The sequence below is a fragment of the Melanotaenia boesemani genome, chromosome 13 (assembly GCF_017639745.1).
Source record: "Melanotaenia boesemani isolate fMelBoe1 chromosome 13, fMelBoe1.pri, whole genome shotgun sequence".
Lineage (NCBI taxonomy): Eukaryota > Metazoa > Chordata > Actinopteri > Atheriniformes > Melanotaeniidae > Melanotaenia > Melanotaenia boesemani.
In genome coordinates, this window is record NC_055694.1 from 2,656,843 (window position 1) to 2,675,773 (window position 18,931).

The 18,931-nt window shown below is 39.5% G+C and overlaps 1 protein-coding gene across 4 annotated transcripts in view; it reads left to right on the top strand.

Annotated features, from left to right (window-relative positions):
• The window catches only part of LOC121651846 (paired box protein Pax-7-like), a 57,257-nt gene that overhangs the window by 25,925 nt on the left and 12,401 nt on the right, over positions 1-18,931 (top strand). For all 4 annotated transcript variants that reach the window (XM_042004281.1, XM_042004282.1, XM_042004283.1 and 1 more), the window contains exons 5-7: positions 1,154-1,353; positions 10,804-10,963; positions 14,630-14,829. In XM_042004281.1, the coding sequence (XP_041860215.1) occupies positions 1,154-1,353; positions 10,804-10,963; positions 14,630-14,829 (560 nt within the window). The remainder of the gene's footprint in view (positions 1-1,153; positions 1,354-10,803; positions 10,964-14,629; positions 14,830-18,931) is intronic.

Here is an 18,931-nt window from a genome sequence, read left to right on the forward strand (position 1 = left end):
TCAGTCACTTTATTAGGTTATTACTGAGCTGGAACTGCAAGCATCAAACAGAAAACATCTTATTCGTGGCTGCCACTAGAAGGTCCACCTTCTAGTATCCGGTTGGACACCATTTTTGTGTGATAGATGGAACCAGGTGGTGGAAACCTTTCTCAAAGCTGCACTACTGGACTGAGATCTGGTGGCTGTGGAGGCCGTTGGAGTCCAGTGAACTCATCGTCATGTTCTAGAAAGCAGGTGGAGATGATCTGAGCTTTGTGACATGGTGCATTATCCTGCTGGAAGTAGCATCAGAAGATGCTCCACTGTGGTCATAAAGGGATGGACATGGTCAGCAACAATACTCAGGTAGACTGTGCTGGTTAAACCAGGCCACGTTGGTACTAAGGAGCCCAAAGTGTGCAAAAAATATCCCTCCACCATTTCACCAGCAGCAGCCTGAAGCGTTGATCCAAGGCAGGATGGATCCATGTTTCCATGATGTTTCCAGCAGATTCTGAGCCGAGCATCTGAATGTGGAGCTGAAATGGAGACTCATCAGACCAGCAACGTTTCTCCATCTTCTATTGTCCAGTGTTGGTGAGTGTGTGTGAATTGTAGCCTCAGTTTCCTGTTCTTAGCTGGCAGGAGACACCCGGTGTGGTCTTCAACCAGGCAATGTTTCTCCATCTTTTGGTCCAGACAACTGCTGCTCGCTGGATATTTTCTCTTCTTCAGAGCATTCTCTGGAAACCCCAGAGATGGTTGTGTATGAAAATTTCAGTAAATACTCAGATCAACAACCCTGCCACGTTCAAAGTTTCTTAGATCCTCTTTCTTCCTGCTCGGTTTGAACTTCATCAAGTCGTCTTCACCACATCTACATGACTAGATGTGTCGGCTTGCTTCCGTGTGATTGGCTGATTAGATATTTGTGTTAACAGGAAGTTTAACAGGCAAAGCTGATAAAATGGGTGATGAGTGTATTTTTAAATGGAATTTTATTTAAGTGGAATTGAATAAATGCCACTGACAGAATTTGTTGGGCAACAAATTTTATAAATGAAAGAGCCTTTTTGTGAAAAGCAGGAAACTATCTTTAGCCTGTCTTTATGATTGTTGTAGAATCTGGGACAGTATTTCATTTGTTAATGTGTCGCCTCCATGGCTCCAGGTAGCCGGATGGACGACATGTCAGATGTGGAATCAGAACCGGACCTTCCCCTGAAGAGGAAGCAGCGAAGGAGTCGGACGACCTTCACAGCAGAGCAGCTGGAGGAGCTGGAGAAGGCTTTTGAAAGAACGCACTACCCAGACATATACACCAGAGAGGAGCTAGCCCAGCGGACCAAACTAACCGAGGCCAGAGTCCAGGTAATACCCTGACATTACTGCCTGTCCCATTTAATCCACTCATTCATGAAACCATTAGTCTGTCCATAACTTCTTAAATTGGGACGATGCTTAAAGTGACATTAGTTCTGGTTGAAAAACTGCATACCCTCATTCACGGTGCAGCCAAACAGAGAACATTCCCACATTCAACTAGTTGTGATGTATACAGTGCAGAGTACATATTTTTCTAATGAGTCCAGCTGAAGAGACATGTCAGCTGTTCACATCTCAGCGAAGGAACATGCTTTTGGTCTCTGTTAGCGTTTGACAGAATCACAATAGCCCAGTTTCGGTGTAGAAAATCCTCTGGAGCTGCAACAACAGCTGTGAGGTGCTCAGCAGCAGTGAGGGGGCTGCATTCCTCCGGCATGTCTCACTCATGAAGTCCTTGGCTGGAATTCCTTTTTCCCACCACTCATTGTAAAATTCACAGCACATAGTGGAAGTCTGGTTTCTCATGGAGCTTTAAGCCACAACAGCAATGTGGATCAATCAACACCCAGAACACTGAGACAGTGAGAAACCAGCACAGCATGGAAACCAGTCCCCCCATCTGCCAACATCCGATGTACCTGCAGCACTGTCTGTCTACTTCAGCTTCATATATACACCCTGGTTTCAAAGCCAGAGTACTGACAACACAGCGGACTATCAACTAAAATAAAACTCCATCTTCTTAAATGCGTTTAAACCAATAATGTGATTTCCTCAGGAAAACATATTTAGCCCATGAGGCACCTTTAAAAAAACTTACATTTTGTACCCTAGGCACCAAAACGGTATCTCTTATAAAAGTGTCCAAAAAAGTTAAATATATTTATTTTTTTAACTTGTTTTCACATCAGATCTTTTCAACAACTCTAGACCTAACTATAGACATAAAAATATAATTAAAAACTTTATATTTTTATGTTTTTATGTCCTTTTTGTCAAGAGAAACCCTGATTTATATATTTATATATATATAAACAGAATATATACATGTATTATAATATATGAAGATTATATTGTATAGTGTAAAATATGAGTTTATTATTGGAATCAATGGGACCAAATTGCCCAGAGGTAAAGGGTGTTGGCATGATGCTTGTCATACAATAATTGGTCCTGGAAGGTGCCTCGAGGGTTAATCATTATAAGTACATAGAGCAGTAATATTTAGAGGAAGCTGTGGTCCAAGTCAAGCTCCTCTATACTCAAAGTGTCCTAGAGAAATTCAATGAGTTCCACTTTGTCCTCAATATGCTTATCAGTAGTGTTGGGTGATAAAACGAGCCCAACTTTAGTTTGTGATTGAATTTATGTTGATCTCTGTGATAAGCTTGGGACATTTTTAGTGAATTCATCTACAGAACCAGTTGTGTATGCAGTCCACACCTCTAAGCTGGTTGCCAACAGACAGGAAAACCCCAAAAAGAAAAGAAATACAATGATGTGCAATAAACTGTATTATCCTTCCATACTGTTTAAGTAGTTAAGAAAAATGGCCTCACTATGCCACTATGCCAAATATGATGAATAGATTCATGCAATGTGAAAACTTTATTGGTTAGTGAACACCAATCATCAGAAAAGCTATCACCACAGCATTCAAATGCAGGCCGAAGCATTCAGAACAAAGCAAAGGTCCACCTTTTAGTATCAGGCTGGATCCCCTTATCCCTCCAGAACCTCCTTAATTCTTGGTGATAGACTGAACAAGCTGCTGGAAACACCACATCCCAAAGCTGCTCTACTGGACTGAGATCTGGTGGCTGTGGAGGCCGTAGGAGTCCAGAGAGCTCATTGTGTCATTGGGGGCGGCATGGCTCAGCAAGGTAGAGTGGTCGTCTTGTAACCCGAGGGTTGCCGGTTTGATCCTGTTCATGTTGAGTTCATTTTGAGGTGTCCTTGGGCAAGACAATTGCCTCCTCGGGGGACAAATAAAGTGATTGATTGATTGATTGATTGACACTGAAGTTGTGGTCGTGGTTGAGTGCCTTGCATGGCAGCTTCCGCCATCAGTGCATGAATGTGTGTGTGAATGGGTGAACGTGAAGTTTGATGTAAAGTGCTTTGGGTATCATTCCAGGTACAGTAAAGGGCTAAATAAATACAAACCATTTACCATGTTCTAGAAAGCAGGTGGAGATGATCTGAGCTTTGTGACATGGTGCATTTAGAAGATGCTCCATTGTGGCATGTGTGACATGGTCAACAACAATACTCAGGTAGGCTGTGCTGGTTAAACCAGGACATGTTGGTACTAAGGGGCCCATTCTCCTCTGACTGGGGCAGTTTCTAAAACTCTCAGACCAACAACCATGCCACATTCAAAGTCACTCAAATCCACTTTTGATTGGCTGATTAGCTACTTGTGCTACCAAGCAAATGAACAAGTTTACTGTGAATATATTTGTTCTATATTGCAGGTCATCGTTAGGATACCTTAACATGAACAGGTTGATCATGATCAAGATTAAGATTAAGATTAATTATAGAAGATATTGATAGTACTTTTCCATGTTGCCCAGCCTCTCCTATCAGTATATTTATCATAAAGAGAAATAGGGCTGAATATACTTTATATAGAGCCCATTTAAGACCTTTTTCTTTCTACATCATGAATTGATTTAGATTATGTTTCAGTGAGGTCATACTGTTGCATTTAGAAGAATACAGGGTCTTATTTTAACATAGATAATAAATTCATTCCTGGGGTTTCTGCTTTACCAAAGATGTTAAGATGCACTACAGAACTTTAGCAGATTTTTTCCATGACGCACGCACCCCTATCGACAGCTAATCCAGCATCCATCTTGCATCCTACCTGTCCCGTGAGATCTCCCCAGCCAGTAAATGACTTCTCTTGACTCTTGTCTTATCTCCTGTTCTGTCTCTTTCTCACTTTTCCTCTCTTCCTCTGTTAATGTCTTCCTGCATTTCTTTGCTGAATCAACGACCAGTGTGTTAATATCTTGCTAGCATGTGACACGGTGCATAAAGTAAAACTCAGCTGAGAAATGCACACAAAAGATGTCACTGTGACATCAAACGAGTGTGGAACGGAGAGTTTTGAGATCAGAAAGTTACGGAGTGGGACTTAAAGTCAGTATGATAGAATGAGTGCTCTGATTGTCCTGCAGTTTCACCTTTGAGGAATCAGAAAATGGTCAGCTGCATGGTTTGCTGAGCTAACAGCACGATGAATATGGCTGCATGGTTGAGTTGTGCAGTTATAAAAGCAATAATAAATGTTAACCTGTCAGATTGCTGTTGCAGATATTTACAGAAAACCACCAGGAGGCTCCTGTAGACACAACACTGTCAGCTGATGCTGCTTCCAATCTAATGGAAATACGGGGCCTTTTTAATATGTTAGTTTTTCTTTTAATCAGCAAAAGATGTGGATATGGTTTTAGGGAACAGAGAAAGTGATATGAAGTGATCAGATTTGTGTAATTTTGTTTCTAAACAGCAGGTAATGAATATTTTATAGGCTCAAAGTGGACCTGTCATGATCCTTTCAGGTAATTTAATTCCTAATCTTTAGTACGGCCAGATAAGCTCATGACTCCAAACAGGCTGTAATTATTTCAGAAGGAAGATCTTTCTCCTGGGGGAAGCAAATGCCGGGGAAGTGTCTTATGATTATTTAAACTCATAAGTGTGTGTTAAGGACCAATCAGAGGGCTGATTGTAACTCATGAAGCTACTGCAGCCTGCAAAAAATCACTTCTTTCTTTTTTATCATTAAAATTGTGGTAAAAAGCAAACTGAGGCAGAAAACATATTGAAATGATGTGTACACTCTCCCACTGAAGCTAGCTTGCTAATGTGCAGGGACAGGTTAATGGAAACTGTAGCTGCTTGTGTAGCAGCAACTAATTGAGATGGAGTTAATTAACAAACATATCAACACAAAATACTCTCTTAGCTTTCTTTTTACTGCCCAAATGACTGCTCAGCATGAAGTGAGAGGTTAGCTCTAGCTAGCATTCAGGCCAGTTTTCTAGCTGCTGTCGGTTTCACGTTTCTGCATCCGTGAGCGGAGCTGTTCTCATTATCCAGACTGGGTAATAACATGTTCATCTGTTCATGAGAGCACAGTAAGCAAACACCTGAAGATTGTTTCAGACTGGACATTTAACATATGATAACTTCCTCTTATGTTACTTTTCATCAAAGGTAAAGTTTTCAATAACTTTTAAACACAAGAAACTGACCATGTTTTATGGTGATACGATAAAATTGGTGGGAGGAAGCCTAGCCAAAAGTCACATTCATACCAAAAATTGGAAATTAATTCATAATGGATAACTCCTTTTTTTTTTTTAGGATGTGTTCACACCAGTTCTTCTGACTCAAATCCTAGTTCAGATGCTCGGAAAGTCTGTTTCGTTTGGAGAGCTGTAAATGCACAAACGAACATCGATGCGGATCAAAGAAGGGAACTCTGGTCCACCTACAAATGTAGATCTGGCTCCGCTATAAGTGAACTAAATACAGGAAGTAGATGCATTGTGGGTTTAATGCAGGGAATTGTGGGTAAACATAGGGTGACCAGATATCATCTTTACCCAGACATGTCCTCGTTTTGAGAACTAAAAAATGCATCTAGATGGAATTTTTCTTCCTCCTCATTGTCTCGGGTGGGCTTCACACCAGTCAAATTTCTTCAACTCTCATTTTCTCCAGTTTAACATCTTAACAAGACAAACTGAAGACCAGGTTTTGCACTGATGCTGTGACGGATTGGGGAAGAAGCTGTTTAGGAGTTTTAGATCTGAGTGTCCAGTATCAAGTAAAACTAGAAAATGCTGGAATGAAAATGTAAATTCACAGATGAACTACAGAAAAAGTTCCCATTTTCATCTTTGTAATGTATGGGAAGCCATTTTGACCCAGCGCTCCAACCCAGCTCTACCACCCACCACTTTGACTCACTGCTCCGACCCACCATTTTGACCCTGGTCTTTGGTTGATCAGACCAAGTTCCTCCACGTCTGACCACATGACATTTCTCCCGTCCAGAGCCGCCTATCATCCCACACATGCTAATGTTTTGGTTGTGTTTACCCACAAAGCTGTGCGCTGAACCCACAATAATCTTTGCTTTGTAGTCCGATCTGAATAAGTTTGTTTGAACATTCACAAACCCCCAATTGAAGCGGACTGTCCAGCAAACAAACGAGGATTTGAATAAAAAGCCGGTTGTGAATGCCAAGAATTTTAGAACGAGAAAAAAATCCATGCATGTGATGCAACTTAAGTCACATATGTATTGAAAATATCCATCAAATATGGATACATTACTCATTTTAAAGATGTTTAATATATGGAATTGTTTTCATTTTCTGTGTTTAAACAACTAAAACTTATTTTCATTTCACAAGGAAAGTATGGATATCCAAAGATGTGCAAAATAAGATAAAGTCAGTCTGCACTACCTTGGTTATTATAACTAGCTATAAAAATTCAGCTCTAAATAGATGGAAGTTTACGCTATATCCCGATTTAATGTCTACAAATAGAATTTTTTCTTGAAAGAACCAAAAACTTTCTGTTATTTGATTTAAAGGAGGTTATTGTGATAATTCAGCATGTGATATTGTCTCATATTGATCACTGGATCCTGAATTGAACAGAAATTGTATCGTGAAAGAATTTGTGATATTGTCAAACATTGAATCATCCATCGAATCAATAAGTCATGTAGTGATTAAACTTGTGATTCTGGAAGTTCTGTGGTCTTGATAGATCACATGTTTCCTTCTTGCATGTCTGCAGAAAGTATTGAGTTAAAAACACTGTGTGAAGCTCAAAGAAACAAAGAGAAATGTAGCTGCATGTGGCTGTTTGCAGGTTTTAACTTTAGACTCATGGGATGAGCGTGGCCAATGTCACGCTCTACTAAGACTTACAAAATCACCACATCTGCACTGGATATACAGCTGGATGTCAGCAGAGTTTAATCCCTCTAACAGTCCGACATCAGCTGTCTTTTCACACAACAAACATGAGAAAGTATCGGCATGTGCCACACATTGTAGAAAAGTGAGTCATATGAGTCCTAAACTCCTGAAACTACAGTATGTAAAAGAGGAACACTAGAGAAGAAGTGTGTGATCACACTCAGAATAACAGAATAGCGATCAGGTTGCATTCAGTTAACATTTTTATTGCTGCCAGTCCTGTCAGTGATAACTGCTGAGGTCTCTGGTTGTGTGCGATGTTTGCTCTGTTGGTAAAGTTGCTGGTGTTTGGGGGATCGTTGCTCCATCTGTGCTGTGTAGGTTGTAAATCTGTTATTTATCAGAAGTTGTGTCTCGATGGTGGTAATTTTTTCATGCATGACTGGATGTTAACCACATTTTCTATTGATTGGGAGGATAACTGCTGCAGTAGACTGATAGACTATTTTTATTGTCATAAAAAAGCTATTTATATAAAACTATATAACATTTTCATGTCCACAATATCTAAGATTCTGTATCTTGATCCTAGCCCTAATTAATCTCTCGTTCTCCACAAAACTGATCAAAACCAGGTCTTAACCAGGCTGAATTTATTGTGATGGAGTGAATTAGCTCAAGTAACCACTTGCGTTTTTGTTTTGGTAGTATCTCTAGCAAACACATCCTCAAGTGACATCTGACTCCAGTGTCCTCCATATTTTTGAAGTTTGCCTGAGGATGAGGAGGGTGCTGATCATAGGTTGAATTGCCACCAGTACAGTCTGGGGAACTCGGTGTAATTAGGCTGGAAAAGCCCCAGAATTTCACACCATCCTTTGGTTTGGTTTGCTTCGCCTGAATGAGTTCATGCAGTTACAACAACTGTTCACTAGGGGGCGATATTCCCTAAAACAACCACACAACAAGGAAAAAGAAGAAAAAAATCTTGGGCAGTGATTGGCCAGGACCTTGTGTGTTCACATTGCTCCAAGTGAATCGTGTTATCCAGGGTTTGTTTAAAGCCAAACAGCACCAGTGTGAAAGCACCCTTAGTTTCTCGGACCTAGAAAGCATGTTTGAGGCTAAGGAAGTGCAGCAAATTGGTCCTGTTGCTGCCTTTTAGCCCTTAAAACTCCTCTAGATCTCCCATTCCCCACTTCTATCATCATCAGTGTCTCAGGAGCGGTGATGTGTAGCTCTGTAGGGTAAACTGTGATGGATAGCTACTCTTTAGCTGATCTACAGAAGTTTTCTAGGCATTTCTATCCTGTCCAGGAGGTTTACAATCCAGCCATTAAATGCAGAGACTCTATCCGGTAAATCCACAACGATCCATGATAACAGCATTATTTATCACATTTCACCATAAAAACATCACCATCACTACTATGTTGCTAAGAGACCTCTATTTAGACCTGGACATGATGATGAAGCCACTTCCTGTCAGACTTTCCACCAATCAGAGAGCTTAGATTGACGGTAACGTCCAATCAGGAGCAGCCAAAGATCAACCAGTGAGCAGAAAGTTCAATGTGTGTGTGAAAAGAAGAAAAATAATGCTCCTCTATGGCTGGAATAAAGCCAAGAAGACGTTTCTGATGCACGGTGGCGCCACAAAGCAGCTGAGCTGGAGTTGGTTTAGTGAGGATAGCAGGTAAATAGTAGCAGGAATAACTGGAAATGAGGAAAAAGTGGAAACATGGAAATAGTTTTTGTTCTGTGTTTGTTTCAATGCCAATAATGTTTCTCCTGAAAGCCAAGACTTGAGAGAACGATGAGATGAGAAAAGGTTTGGTCACTGTTGGTCTGTGTGTTATTTCTACAAAGTTCTGTTAGTAATAAATTCTGTTTAAAAAGCAGGTTGTAAACTCTCTAAAAAGTCCTATAAAAAGGTTTTTAGTTTATTAACATCTGAAAATACCTGGAGGTGACAACACCTGCTGTAATTATTTTTTTCCTCTAGAGAAAGAAACCTTCAAGTGAATTTCTGCACTTACAGGACATGTTTTCATTTGCTCCAAACTGAGGGTAGATTGCTTTGGAAAGTGGGTTGATGAAAGGCTCAAGGCATTAAATGCGTTCATGTCTGTATGTGTGCAGTTTATGTTTTAACTCATGTGAACGGCACTAAATGGCCCAAATGATAAATCATGTTTAGCTTACAGTGTGTGAGACATAGCAGACAAATCGAGTCTGGTTGAGGTTTTTTCTGCTGATTGACAGGTGAATATTTATCTCTGAGTTTCTGTCTTTGAGATGGTTTAATAAAAACTTGGTAATTAGTATATTACTGAGTTGAAAAGGATATTTTAGCTGTTGGGTTTGTCATTTCTCAGCTTGTATAAAAAGCACAGGTAATCTTTCTCTGACCTTCAAAAGGCATTTTCTGCAAGTCACTTTTAGTTTTAAAAAGGCCAAAGGAATATACAGTAAAATGTGGCCAGTAAAATTTCAGATGCGGCCCCCGTAAAAGCGCCATTAACTTCCAGGTCCATGAAATATAGTTAAAATGATAAGTTTAACGTTATGTGGGGCAGGTCATGGCAACGCAGCAGGTTAAGTAGACACTGCTGATGTCTCATTCTTCTTCTGAACACATTTAGTGAACAGCAAAGCTAATGGGGTTGACATGTTAGCACAAAGGTAGTAACAAGCTAACATTCATGCTGCTGTGGCACTAAGCTAGTTGCTAACAAAGATGCTAACATTAGCTTTATATTACAGTGACTAACCTCTCCAGGTGTGTTTGAAGGTAGATGTGGTAGATTCGGAGTCCTGGATTTTTACACCACAGACGTTGCAGTTTGCTGATCTTTTATTTGTTCCTTTATGAAGAATCTGCAACAGGTGCCGGTGCTGCCACTGGTTCGGTTGTTGCATGTAGACGAGTCTGCGTTCATGTGATAAAGTCAGTGTTGTGTTTGGGGATATGAGTCACATCCAGCAGACAATCAGAGAAGGGATCAGGAAGAAAACATTAAAAATAAAAGATTTATACAAGTCCAAGTCAATAGTCCAAGTCGAGTCTGAAGTCACTGTTTATGCGGCTTAAATCTGACTTGAGTCATCTCTGCTACAGAGCTGTAGCCTTCATACATGAGGCAGCCATACCTTCTGAAATACATTGGGTTGAATTATTTGTGAGCTTGTCTCCTCACAGTCAGCAGTACCTGTGTGAACCCCATCATGATAATGACTCAAACTGGGACGGTGCATTTGACTCCATCTTCTTACCAGGACAACCTGCCATCCTGGACCCCGACAGGAGACTGTGAATGTAGTGTTTGATTATGAAATGACATCATCATGTCTCTGATTCACTCAGCATCAAAGTAATGAGCTAATTTAAAACCTCATGATGCACCACTCTGACAAATTGACAGTGACGTAATCTGAAGAAAGACTTTTCCTCCGACTCTGGGAAATAATATATATGATTGGAACCAGACATTTCTGCTTTACTTACTTTTCCTGCTTTTCTTCTTTTTTAAAGGTGTGGTTTAGCAATCGAAGAGCCAGGTGGCGAAAACAAGCAGGTGCCAATCAGCTAGCAACATTCAACCACCTGCTGCCCAGTGGATTTCCTCCCACAGGGATGCCAGCCCTTCCCACGTACCAGCTGCCAGAGACCAGCTACCCCACCCTGTCCCAAGGTAGAGCAGAAAACACCCAACATGCAGCTGTTCACGACACAGAGAAAAAGAAGGAAACATTTAGACCAGAGGTGTCACACTCATTTCAGTCCAGGGGGACATACAGAGCAATTTAATCTAATTTGGCCGAACCAGTAAGGTGGTAGCATGAAACCTATAAATAAAAATACTTTTTACCTTTGTTTTAGTGCAAGTGGTTTATTCTTGCAGCATGACACCTTATATATAATTTAATGTATAATTTAACTACTTTCGAATGTCCATCCTCCACAGTTATCAGTCTGTACTAATACTTCTCTTAAGCTAGCCAATGACTGAGCGCCACATACCATAAATTAATAAGTAAGATAAGTTTGGTTTCTTTCTTTCAGCACAACCTCACGTGTGATTTTACTATCATTTTTCATTCTGACCTCCTGCATTAACACACTGGCCCTATAATCACATAGAAAACATAAAATCTGAGCAGGAGAAAGTTTGATCTTTTAGTGTGAAAACCACAAACATGTTTAATGAGCCATTTTTATAACTTAGAATGTAAATATAACAAGTTTATTTTAAAAAATGTCTGTACAAATTCAGTAAACAGCAAAGTTATAAACAACTATTTACAAAATACATCTGATGTCTCAGAAAAATTTTCTACAAATATTTACAAAACAATCAGTTTCCACCAGAAGATGCCTTTTAAATCATTTGTTCCAGTCCAGAAACCAGTTCCTGAAATCAAAGAGGACATCACAAGCTGGACATTTCCAGGGTGTGTTAGTCCTCCTGTCCACCAGGGGGCAGCACTTCTATCTGCTTCTGGTGCAGTTTGGTCACACCCACAACGTCTCCTCTTCCTCAGAAACCAAATATGTCACGTTTCCATTTCATTTTCTGATTGGTTGATGTGATGCATTTTCCACCAACAGGAGGTGTTTTTTTATAGCTTTTCCCCCCCTAGCTTGCAAACACTTTCTTTAGAATTGACAGTTTTTACCATTTATTCCTGCACCACACTTGATCTTAATATACGTGGGAACAATGTTGTACACTTGTGATCATAACTCTGGTTTTATTGGTCTATCATCACAATTTAAAAAACTGGTTTATAGGCTGAAGTCTGCACTGTTGTTAGAAGTTTTAATATCAACTCTTTGGGGCTGCGTCTTGCTGTTACGTCGTCTTAAATCAGATATGTAATCTGAACATGCATCGACCCCAGAAGATTAAAGGTCACATACACAGAACAACATACAGAATTTTCAAATATCTCACAAGCACAAACAGGAACGGGTTGGGATGATAATAATTTAGTACCAGTATAAAAATAAATTAATATTATATTTAAAAGTATATAAATTAAAATAAAAAGGCTTGTTCTTGGATGAGAGGGCGTGCTTTGTGAGTGGGTGGGCCTTGAGCCCACCCATAATACCGGTGTTCTGTCGAAACGTGCTACCTCGTCAAAACAGATTTATCTGTCGATCTGTGCTACGCTGTCAGAACAGAACAACAAGCCTATTTTTCATACAATTCAGTTGTATGCGATCAAAAATAGTTAGTTTAAAGATAATTTATCTAAATATTTATGGATTAATGATCTTTAAACCAACAGAAGTACCATATTGGTTCAATCTTAAGAAATGAAAAGTCCTTCAAACATCAAACTTTGAATAAATTAATGAAGGTAGAATGACTCGATAGAAAATTACCCCATAATAACGTGCTACCTCATACAGTAGCCTATATTTGTGCGGATGCCTCGACAGTTTAAATTAATGAAAGTTTAGTGAATGAAAAACTCAAACTAGTTAAATAAAGGCTTTGTCTTACTGTCATTGAGGTTCATTGTCTTTTCTGGTTTCCTGTTTTATTTTGTAGCTCTGTCCCTGGTGTGTTGCATTCAGCTTTGTGTTCCTGTTCATTAGTACACCTGGTTTGATTTGCTCATTTGCTTCACCTGTCCCCTGGTAGTTCATCACTGTATTATGCTGGGCGCACACCAAACGATTTTCACGGAGCTGCAAGTAGCTCTCTGGACCTTCTTAATACATGGCTAAATATGCTAAAGAACCAGCTAATGTTTTTAAATATAGATGTAATAACAAATGTAGGTTTTTAGCATTTTTTCAGTTTTTTTCATGGAATAATTGCATAAAATTTCCATGAAAAATTGACACTAAAAATACTAGGAATATTTCTTTTTATCTATTTTTCTTGTCATTAGGTTTGAAACTGTGGACATTTTTTTAACATAATTTTTCACAAATATCTACATCCCGTAGAAGAAAGTCTGTCTGTCCTCTTTTTGCAAAAGTCTAATGTTTTTCTTTATTTTAAAACCTAAAAATAAAAATATGTGGTTCTTCAAAAATGCAGACAAATATCCTGTAGTAGATAATTATCAAAAATCAGTTTTCTTGTGTGGTGAGAGAGGCTTCTTAACCATCTTTTGTAAGCTGATGACTTAGTCGTCATGTCTCCTTATTCTGCCGGCCTGCAGCAGCTCCTCAGAATCTGCTCAGATTTTGGTCAGCAATTTGATATAAGCTTCAACCCTAAAAAGTCTGTTGTTATGATTGTGAGGTCTGAAGAGGACAGGAAGGGAGCTTTCCCCTTTTCTTCTGGGAGACTTTGCGTTTCATCTTGTGAAGTAAAACATCTCGGTCATGTCATCAGGGATGACCTTAGTGATGACGATGATATTCAGAGACAGTATTGTAAACTGTATGCACAGGAAATATGTTGGCACGTAAATTTAGCTCTTATAATGTTAAAATCGCATTGTTTAAAGCTTACTGCACGCCTCTGTACACTGCCCACTTGTGGTGCAGCTGTGGTAAAGCTAAATTCAATAAGCTGCAAGTTGCATTTAATGATGCTTTTAGAATTTTACTGAAGGTTCCTCGATGGACGAGTGCCAGCCAGCTGTTTGTGCAGAATGCTGTGCCCACTTTAAATGCTGCTCTTAGACATTTTGTGGATAAATTCATTATGAGACTGGAGCATAAACACAGACTTTGAGGGTAGCGTGTCCTTACTGTACATTGAAATGACGCTTTCGTGAGGTGTGTAGAAGGTTAAGGTAGGTCGTCTCAGTGGGTAGGATGAAATGTTAGAACACCGGATCCGCCTCTAATGCTTTTAGCTAATTAACAAACAGATGAATATTGGTAATAAAACAGCATATTACCAAACATCCTCCTGGATCCAAGTATTAATTATGCACATTTCATGCGTGGAGAATTTACAGACTTCCACAGGGTTTCTGTCCCTCTTTTAAAATCCTGCTTTTTGCAACGTCATTTCAGAGATGAAGGAAAATAGTTTCCTTATCAGTTCTGTAGAACTAGATGAATTTAGTGGCTGTGCTTGAACGTCCCTGCAGCCCTTTCACTACTTCACACCTGAATCCAGCCTGACAGCACAACCTCTGTCGAGCTTCACATGCCACCCAAACAGCTTTAATTCTGGACTATCTACCTCTTCGATGAGCAAACGCGATGCCTTGTCCTGTTTGTTTAACTGTGTATGGTCTAATTCTCCCTGTAACACAGTGAAGCTCTTTTTCTAAAGGAGAAAAACTGCACATTAACACGTGAAGCAGTAAACATGTTTTCTAGACTCCTTTTGCGTGTTTTTGTTGCTCAGCCTCTGCTGTTGTGTGACGCTCCTCAGACGTTGGTGGTACAGTTCATCGCCCCCAGCCGCTACCTCCGTCCACCATGCACCAGGGTGGTTTATCCAGTTCTGACAGCAGCTCTGCCTACGGTCTGGCCTCCAACCGCCATGGCTTCTCCAGCTACACCGACACCTTCATGAGCTCTGCAGCACCCAGCAACCACGTCAACCCCGTCAGCAATGGACTTTCTCCACAGGTAAGACCAGATGGAAGAATCCCTTCATACAGACTGAACTACATCAGTTTTTTCATGTGTCCAGACGAGTAAAACCGCTGCATTGGCTTCCCGTTTGTTGTCAAGATTGATTTGGTCTTAAGCCTTCTAATTTATCTATCCTGCCTTTCAAATTATGAGTCCTGATGGACCCTGAGGGCCTCGTGGTTTTCTACATTCCCATATAACTGCTTGGGGATTGAACTGTGTTTGGTTTGGATGCTGATGCTTGGTGGAGTCTTTCAGCTGAGTTTCTCCCATCATGTTGCTATGCTGCATGTTAGCATTGCTGCTTCCTGTTGTCTGCAAACATCTTCTGGACTGCAGGATCTCATGCTGAACCCTGGGTTCTAGTTGAGAAGAAGTTAATATTACATGATACTTGATAATATAGCATGACAAGAAAGTATTTATGGTATATTTGCACATATGCTAGTTTCTACAGTGGGGGTATGTTACTGCAGCAAGAAGTATTGAGACCAAACAACAACAATAGATGTAGATCAACAACTTTAATTCCACTGTTTGATCGGCTCAGTCACCATGTCTGAGTGGTGGAGGGTTTTTCTCCGTGCACTGCCCTTCAGAGGGTGGAGGGGGTGGGGCTAGCTCTGCTGCCTTCTGGGCGGGTGCGTGGTCATTTTCACGGTGGTTTGGCTGGGATTCAAGTAAGTCAGTTGAACGAACTTATATAATAAACTTGGTTCTAGGATTCTCTGGATTTTAGGTTCACTGAATCAACAAAAACAAGTTTTTATCACTAACCAAAATAATTAAGTGGGATTCGTGTTTTAGATCAAGCAGAGCTCAGCACACTTTTTAACAGTCTAATATAAGAGAGATAAGAAACACTGAGACGCAGAGTGGAGGAATGATAAGGAGTCAAAGCCGGGAATCAAACCCAAGGTGTGTGTGATCTGCACCACCTGGATATCAAACGTGTGATTTATACGGAGGAGATGGCGCTACTTTACTTTATTTAAATGTGAAATGCAACCATGGCAACGGCTGCTTTGAACACATGATACAAGGTTATCATTCTTCATTTGTTGTGTGTTATGCTCTCTTATAATAAATGCAGGATTTTTTTGGTATCTTTATCATCTTCTCAGCACCTGCATTTATGAGCTCAGCACAGCCGCATAAATTCTATCAAATGTAAGTCAAACCAGCCTCAGAAAATTCATTTGATTGAAACGGTGTTCATTCCTGACCTGGAATCAGTCTGCTGTGAATGTCTGCTCCGAGTGTTTATAGCCATAAGAGTCTGTTCTGAGCCCCAGCTGAAGCTTTTCTATTATGACTTCACTGAGGTTGACCCTTTCATCATGTTCCCAGGCATTTACATGTGATAACAATGTAGGGCGAATTTCATAAGATCCCTCTTCAAAATTGCAGGAAGGCTGCTGTACGTCTGACAGCCAATAATTCAATTTGAAACAGCTTTATTGCATTTGGAATGTAATTCACACAAGCCTTTTCTCTGCTCCGTCCTCCCAAATTGAATGGGAATAAATTTAAGGTTGACTTTCATGTTGAGATGGATTCTGCTGCCAATTCCGAATCTCCGAGAAACAGAGACAAGATGAAATGGCGTTCCTGTAGCAGTGTTTGCATTTCTAAATACAAACCTGGAAGACACTAAACAATCCTGAATTTATTTAATTATTTGTATTTTTAATTTAATATTATTTGTTTTTTAAATAACATCTTTTTAGTGTTTTTTTCAAGAGAACAATTTAAATTAATTTAAATAGAAATTTTGTCAAATTAAATTAAATATATTTTTTTATTCTCAATTTTTTTACATTTTAAATGAATTCAATTTTTATTTTATTTATTTATATATTTATTTATTCACTTATTTATGTTTTAAATGTAATTTTATCTATTTTTTCTTAATAATTTAATTTAATTTAAATAAAAATTAAATCTAATTAAAACTAATCAAATTAAATTAAATGTATTTATTAGTTTAATTTATTATTAACTTTATTTATGTATTTTTAATTTATTTCATGTTATTTAATTTAAATGTATTTAAAAATTATTTTAAACTGATTTTTAAGCTGATCGATCAGTTTTACTTCACACCCCCCAGGATGTGCATAGTTCTCTCTTCCCTCACACAGTCGGTGAATTATCGAGTGACCTGCCATTAAAGATGAAGATGTTTCATCATGTCCTGACTCCCGGCCTATCAGCACATCACACGGCTGAGGAGGAACACATTTCTCCTCCTGCCATGCTCTCATTTCCTCTTGGGTTTGTTGTGAGAGGAAGATTTAGGCTGCCTTTGAATGGCGGAGCTCTTGGACTCTGTATTTGATGTTGGGGTGAGAGACGGAGAGAGAGCCAGCGAGCAGGGATAGAGTAGAGTGGGTTTCAGTGTTGGGGGATCAGAGCTGCTTTGGTTCTCCAGCTCTGTCTCTTTGATCCATATCCCCAGGCCTGCCTGCCTGCCTGCCTCGCTAACTCAGGCCTCTGCTCGTGATTCCTGACAACTGTCGGCCCGAGATAAGGAGGTGGAATGGGGATGAGGGGGGCCTCTCCTACAACCCCCACCCTCTGCATCCTCCACACGATGCAACTCTACCACATACACTTCTGCTCCATAATGAATGCTTCAAAAACCAGTGAGTTAGGTTGGAGAAACCACAGCTGGACCTCCAAATATAAAGATCATAGAAAAGCTCCCCCTTCCCCATGAGCTGTAGAAACAGCTGTCAGTGAGGTAGTGTCTCGTATTATTCTCAACTGCTATTAAATTTTGCAACACTAAGCCCTTTGACTGGGCATGCTGTCAACTGGCATGCTCCCATGTCAACATATCAGAAAGGATGAGCACATATATTTACATCATTCCCATAATGAAGAGAAGTCAAGGAGAAGGGGGGTGGAGTTGATGTTAATTAGAAATAGCCTGAAAAACAGATGCTGCTTACATTTGGCAAAAGCAAAGGAGCTTTATATTAAAAAAATAAATAAAATGTCCTGAAAGCTGCCAGCAAAGCAGAGGAATTTAAATGATTCCCACTGATGGAAGGTGTGTAGGAAAGACGAGAACGTTCTCCTCGCCTCCTTTAGTGAAAACGAAACACACATATAGAAAAAAAGACCTGCTCACCGTTAGTGTTTGGTGTTTATGACTCATTAGCTGGAGCAGCAACTGAGCTCAGAGACCACACATACAGAAAGTAGCCAGACTAAACCTTTAAACAAGCAGTAAAATCCTGAAATTAGAGATGCTAATAACAACATTTTTCCTTTGGAGTACAATACCAATTAGTTTGTGGTTCTTTTTCATAGATATTGATACAGATACTTTTTTACACCTTAAAGTAAACAATTTTTAATTAGCATTAATATCTTTATTACAAGGGCAATATCAAATATGAATAAAAGTCATTAACAAAAATAGTTAAAACATGAATTAATCTACAAACTAATATGAAACTCTCATATTAAAATAATGTAATGTTTAAAAACCTGCAGTAACCATTAAACTCCAAACCATTTAATGCTGTTTATGGTCCGTCTGTTCTTTAATGTAAACACTACATGTAGAAAGCTGAAGCCTTTTAATCCCAGTCAGCGTTTCAGGAGAAAAAAATATTGTTATTGAAACAAACACACAACAGAAACTATTTCCATGTTTCCACTTTTTCCTCATTTCCAGTTATTCTGCTACTATTTACCCTTGTATCCTCACTAAACCAACTCCAGCTCAGCTGCTTTGTGGCGCCACCGTGCAATCAGAAACTTCTTCTTGGCTTTATTCCAGCCATAGAGGAGCATTATTTTTCTTCTTTTCACACACACATAGAACTTTCTTCTCCACTGGTTGATCTTTGGCTGCTCCTGATGGACGTTACCACGTCAATCTAAGCTCTCTGATGGTGGAAAGTCTGACAGGAAGTGGCTTCATCATCATATCCAGGTCTAAATAGAGGTCTCTTAGCAACCTAGTAAGTGATGGTGATGTTTTTTATGATGAAATGTGATAAATAATGCTGTTATCATGGATCATTGTGGATTTACCAGATAGAGTCTCTAAATAAAACTACATTTAGTGGCTGGATTG